The 6,000-nt window shown below is 45.9% G+C and overlaps 1 protein-coding gene across 6 annotated transcripts in view; it reads left to right on the forward strand.

Moving 5' to 3' along the window:
* Positions 1-5,628, forward strand: part of LOC147446489 (uncharacterized) — a 187,926-nt gene extending 182,298 nt beyond the window's left edge. For all 6 annotated transcript variants that reach the window (XM_086525696.1, XM_086525697.1, XM_086525699.1 and 3 more), the window contains 2 exons: positions 5,150-5,251; positions 5,320-5,628. In XM_086525696.1, the coding sequence (XP_086381822.1) occupies positions 5,150-5,251; positions 5,320-5,487 (270 nt within the window). In that variant the 3' untranslated portion in view covers positions 5,488-5,628. The remainder of the gene's footprint in view (positions 1-5,149; positions 5,252-5,319) is intronic.
* Positions 5,629-6,000: the final 372 nt, after the last annotated feature.

The following is a 6,000-nucleotide window of genomic DNA, read 5'->3' on the forward strand; positions in this document are numbered from 1 at the left end:
CCCTTCTTTCAGTACACTGTTCGGCTTGGACGTCATATACTTGCAGCACAGAGAGGCCCGCCCCGCTGCAGCACGTCATTGGCAAGAGGAGGGCCTCAGAGTCGAGTTCTTGGCAGCTTTTTGGCAGAGGCTGTGGGACTCCAGACAGCCGAGGCGCGTCACTTTGTTTTAGTGGCTGGTTGCACACAGAGCCACAGCAGTAGGGAGCTGGCTTGTGCATAGTGGTCTCTCGGCCACATGTGCAGCCTGTGACCAGTTGGTGGAGAGTCAGCGTCACTGTCTTTGGGACTGTCCCTCGGCCCAGCAGGTGTGGCTACGAGTTCTTCGGCTGATGCCTACCCTCTCCACGGCTCGACAGTACACTTGGGGGGCAGCGGCTTGGTCCACGCTCACGGGCCCGGCACTTCAGTTTGAGCTATCTTCCACCAGCAGGATGATAGTGATGCAGGGGGGGCGACCTACACTCCAGCCTGCTACAGAGCTTACTCCATAGGAGTGGTGCAGTGAGAGAGAGGAGTGTTGGGAGCTCATCAGCGGCCTAGCTCTCTAGTTCATCTGGCGGGCCCGCTGTTTCCGCATCTTTGAGGCTCGCCCTGTGCCACCAGCAGAGACTGTTCGTGACTTTTGGCTCGAGCTGATCCATACTCTCAGAGGACAGCTTGAGGGACTACAGGGCAGCTCCGACCGCATGCGGGAGCGCCGCGAGGCTTTCCTTCGACTCTTGCGCCGTGGGCCTTTCTACATTATTGTCCAGGGGGTGCTCAGATGGCACTACTGTCCACCTGTGTGGCTCTTCCCTCCTTCCATCTCTTGATTTAGCCTCATTGTATATATGCTGTTTTAACATTGGGAGAGTCTCCCCATCATGCTTGTTGTAGTCCTCTCTCACAGAGGTGGATGTAGCCCTATGGGCAGTTTTCATTAACTAATAGAAAGATCTTTTTCTCAAAAAAAAAAGTGACATTTTAGCCGGCAATTACCAAATCATGGGGGTTTTTATAAGCTTTGCATGACCTAGCATTTATTAGATATAAAGGTGACCCCAAGGTCACTGTTTGGATAAGTTCAATACCCAACAGATGGGCAGCAGGACCCTCAGCAGGACCAGCCACTCAGCAACAGCGTTTTCAGTTTTTAGCCATAACCTCGCTGTACCGTCACAGATCTAGCCACTAAGCACGAGAGTTTTCAGTTTTCAGCCATAACCTCATTGTGCTGTTACGGATCCTGCTGTTTACACCAGATTTTTCAGTTCACCGGTTTATGCTTTCAAACCCACCAGCGTGTTCGGATTCAGCCCATTTCCGATATTTCCATCAGCACCCTCGACATCAGCCAATGCAAACCAGCCCATAGCCACGTCAACAATTGCAGATCTCATCAGTATCCCTAGTGTTTTTAGTTTTGAGCCCTTATCCTCGTAGATCCAAGCATTAGTAGGAAGATCCCATCAACATCTAGGACCATTGTATCAACAATTGTTCAATCTAAAGCAGGGTTGCCACGTATCAGCCTGTCAAATGCCATTTGCAGACGTCTGTAGTGCTGCCATCTCATCAGACTGTTGTACTGTCTGTCCACATCAGCAACTCTGCCGTAGGTGGTCATTCGTTGTTGTTCGGGCGGGATTGCCACGTCATCATTTTGTGACAGAAGAAGCCCTTAGCCACCGAGCTTTACTAGCTTCACACAATTGAGAATAGCTGGATGGAGATAGATCGGATGGTACATGTTGCTCTGGAAAAAGGTGACCTTATGGATGAAGAGCACCGAAATCGAAGGTTTGCTACAACAAGCTGGTACATCAACATATGCAAAGTTCAAGATTTTTTTTTTACTTGTCCCATGTTATAGATTTGTTATGGTTTTGTCTATTGGAACACCATTATCTTTTTCTTTGTGAAAGCTTTGTTTTAGGTTGTCAATTGTTGCTTACTATTATGTCAGAATTGTACGGTTATAGACAGTGCCACATGAAAAAGTGCTCAAACCTCCCATGTTTCTATTTGGTTTGAGTTCTTGTTGTTCCCACTTTGATTGTTATCCTAGGGAAGTACACACCCTGATGTTGTTGTCAACGGGGCGGGGCGGGGGAGGGGGGGGATGGGGGGATTCTACTCATTGTTTCAGGTGGTTGAACTCTTTCATGGTCGGTACTCAGCCCATTGTGAGTGGTTTGGGCTTGAGGGGGGGATTGTTGGGTTTTCAAGCCTTGGTATCACTTTGTCCACCCGTGTGGGAAACCACCCTATGAGTAAACTGATATGCACCACTCTTTTTGTGGAGTTCTGCATGGGAGAAAGGGTGGCTAATAATGGTCACAGTTCTCCATATGTATGTAAGAGTTTTTAATCAAACATAGTGTCTCTCTCTCTACCCCCCCCCCCCCCCCCCCCCCCCCCCCCCCCCCCCCCATTGAATTAGATCCACAAGGATTGTATCATTTTGGTCGCATAGGTCATTTTGGCCTTTTGAAGACGTTTAATTATACTTACCCAGAATGGGAAATCGGAACGGGGAACGGGGAACGGCAACATGCATGAAATGCCATTCCTTGTTTCGGATACTCACATTTGAAACATGGATGGGGAAATTGGGCTAGGAATGGGGAACAGGGACCTGGAAATGGCCATTCCCTGTAACTATGCGTTTAATATAACATTTCATCGTTCATTTGCTCTACCCGCTCTCACTATGGCTAAGCTCTTTCCCCGTCGTCATCCTCCGTAGCTCTCTTCCCCAACAATACCTCTCTAGCAATAGAGAGGGAAATCCTTGGAGCGGGGTTTGGGACCCCATCCGGTGCTAGTCATCTTCTCTCTCTATGACTCACAGAATCTTCACTCACAATATTCTTCTCTCTTCTCTCTAGTCTATTGCACGTCTCTCTCATGAAGTAAAAGAAACTCTCTTATGCAGTACAAGGAACCTTGAGTAGGCATTGAGCACTCATTGTGAGCATTCACCATAGATCACTTCCGCTGCACATTACATTGCTTTTCTTGGTTTTTCTTTGATTCTTCTGCTTTTTTCTCATCCTCACTAGAACTAGAAGAACAATTGTCGGACCTGTTGAAGACCAAGAAAAATGGGGGTAATCCTCGAAACGAACACACCTCAAAAGTCGATTCCCGGCCCAAACAACCGGGGTAATCTATTGATTTGCTTTTCTTTCGAGAGTGCTGTGTTTTTCATCAACTAACTGATCTTCTTATCAAGAGCTTTGATAAACTCTTCTTGAGAGTACAACTTCTGCTTTTTTGCACTCGGCTTTGCTTTTCGCTTCATTTCCGACTTGAGAGGTGAATAGACGGCTTCTCACCATCTTGAGTGAACCTCGTCAAGTGTATGATTCTTCAGGTGCTTCAAATACATCGGGTCCTTGGGAGTACTTGATCAATCTTTTCACGCAAGTGTCAACCTGCAATTGACGTAAGTACTGTGGCTTGTCGAGATTCCTCAACAAAATATGCCATGGTCCCCCGAATAATCGGAAGGAGCCTTGCTACCGTTGGAATCTTCATTGGCTTCTTCTTTTCCTCGGCTGGGATTTGGGTTTTTTTCATCTCCTCGCAGACGAGTAGTTAGAGGGGTTTCGTCTTTGTCGGATTCATTGCGAGAACCCATGTGTGCTGCAAAAAGGATCGGATCCTCCGTAGAAGAAGAATTATCTGAGCTTTGATACCACTATTACTGGCTTGGACACTCCAAGCGAGAAATCAATAGCATCACACGAACAAAAACTGCAAATAACTGAACTTTGAGAGAGAGAGAGAGAGAGAGAGAGAGAGAGAGAGAGAGAGAGAGAGTTGACACGGAATGGTGGAGTTCCGTTCCCAGATGCACTGGCCCCGAAGAGTAAAATACCTTCCGGTATTTCTTTACTGATTGCCAACCACAAAGGTACAACTCCCCAAGGGTCCAGCTCTCCAAGACTTTGCGTCCAGATTGCCCCCTGAGAGTGGCCCAAAGGATGCTTCTAAACAGTTACAAGGGGTGCTAAAAGCAGAGCCCCAAAAGCATTAATCCCAAAAGCAGGGGACTCTAATAGCATGGCCAGAATTGGTGCCCATGCTGCCAAAAATCATGTGTTTGCCACATAAACAAGTTTCTGTGTTTCTCGAACCAGCTACCAAGTCATCAACTTTCATGCAAATTGGGGGTCCACTTGATCTTTAGGGTTTTAGGCCCATCGGTTGAGTTCTTCAGTTAGGTAGGGTTAAGCTATTGCTACGTCACAACTTATGATAAATGTCCACAAGCCCTTCATAAAGTGTGGCTGTGACCTTATAGGAGAGGGTGACTATTGCAAAGATGGCAATATTCTATGGCTTGACCATGCCATTTGGCTCATTATGCAGCAGTTGCACATTTTCATCCCAGCCACATCACTAAAGAAGTCCACTCTCTTTTCTGAGTTGGAAGCACAAGAAGCCATTGAAGCTCTTTCCACACACCTACTCTACTCTAAGGTCCAAGAAGCTGTCGAACATCTTATCCTATTCAACCAGCCACCCCGTGATCAAGTAGGGTGGATGCCTTCATCAAAAAAGCCATTGGTCCCGCAAGAGAGAACTTCTGAAGGCAGGAACTAGAAAAGAGGGAGAATGGAATGAAGAATCCCTAGAGTCAAAGGAAGGCAGATACCCCTCAGAGAGCTTCTACCTCTGCACCTCAACATGCCTCACATTGTCAAGCCTCATCCCCTATAGACTCTATAGGAAGCTGCCACACCCCAAATCCTACCCCCCTTACCTTAGTCAACCTCCCATAGATTCAGGCAAGTCTTTAGTTCAGTATGTATCCCCAGTGATAAATCTCTTCTCTACAATTAATGCAGGCCTGCACAGACCTCACTGGTTGGAAGTTTTTTCTCCCAAGATGTAAGAAACCTACTTCCCCCTTTATCCGTATTCGGTAAGTCAAACCTTGCCTAGATATCAGAAATCTTAAGCAATTTTTTTCTGTTTTCTTTTTGGGTGGTAACATTGCTTAAAATGTAAGATTTTTATAACTAAAATTACCAATCCATTACTTATAGGCATGCCCCGTGATTAATTATGTTTATGGATGCATCCATGCATGCTTGAATTAATGAATGGGCGTATTTGTGTATATATGACTTGACTTCATTTGGCTGGCAAAACAGGATCGACCAACAAAACGTACGAAGAGCTGGCGTATGCATTCTGTGAAAAATTCAAGCAGTCTTCTTAAACTCCGGAGAACTCGTACAAAGTTCTGGCACAAGGTAAACAATGTTTGGAACGTTTTATTTGAGTGGGCACTTATGGCAGCTAAAGGTGAACATGTGTGCAGGCCTCGAGGGTGAAAGGGGGTGCTCATGACAGCTTAGTTTGGAAGAATGTTTGGGACTGGCATGAGGCAAGCAGTGTTTGGGATGAAAGGGAAGGTATGGTAGAATGGACAGAGAAACACGAGGAACGATCTGCAAAGGTGAATGCATTGAAGGGCCTTTGGTCTTAGAAGATCTCCAAAAGCTCAAGGCTATTATATTTGTAGGTGAGACTAAAATGGAATCTTCTTCACCCTGTGATCCTTGCCTTGTTCTGAGCAAGTTGGTAGACCTTCCAGAGAAGCATAAAGAGGTAAGCAATCCAGGAAAGCTGTTTCATTTGTTTAGAGATAGAAAAGAATCCCAAGGGGTCCACCTTCTAAAAGTACTATATCACGTGCGTTCAAGAGATATTTTTTAAATCTCTCTACACTTGCTTTACCACTGTAATTCTATTTTAAACATCATCTTGTACCTATAATTTTGTAACTCTTTGACATGTAACAAACTCCCTCTGGGTAAACTTATGTGCTACACTCCACATATTTTGAAGTGGACCTCCGGGAAGAATCCGGCCTGAAGTAAGGTTTGTCATGAACACGAATCTAAAGAAGTCTCTAGTACATCGTATGAAGGTGCATTGAATTTCTTGCTATGCCAAAAGAGCTGGCTCTTTCAAAAGGAGAGGGTGATGAGACCACTTT

Source organism: Adiantum capillus-veneris, chromosome 12 (assembly GCF_014529385.1).
Source record: "Adiantum capillus-veneris isolate H3 chromosome 12, ASM1452938v2, whole genome shotgun sequence".
NCBI lineage: Eukaryota > Viridiplantae > Streptophyta > Polypodiopsida > Polypodiales > Pteridaceae > Adiantum > Adiantum capillus-veneris.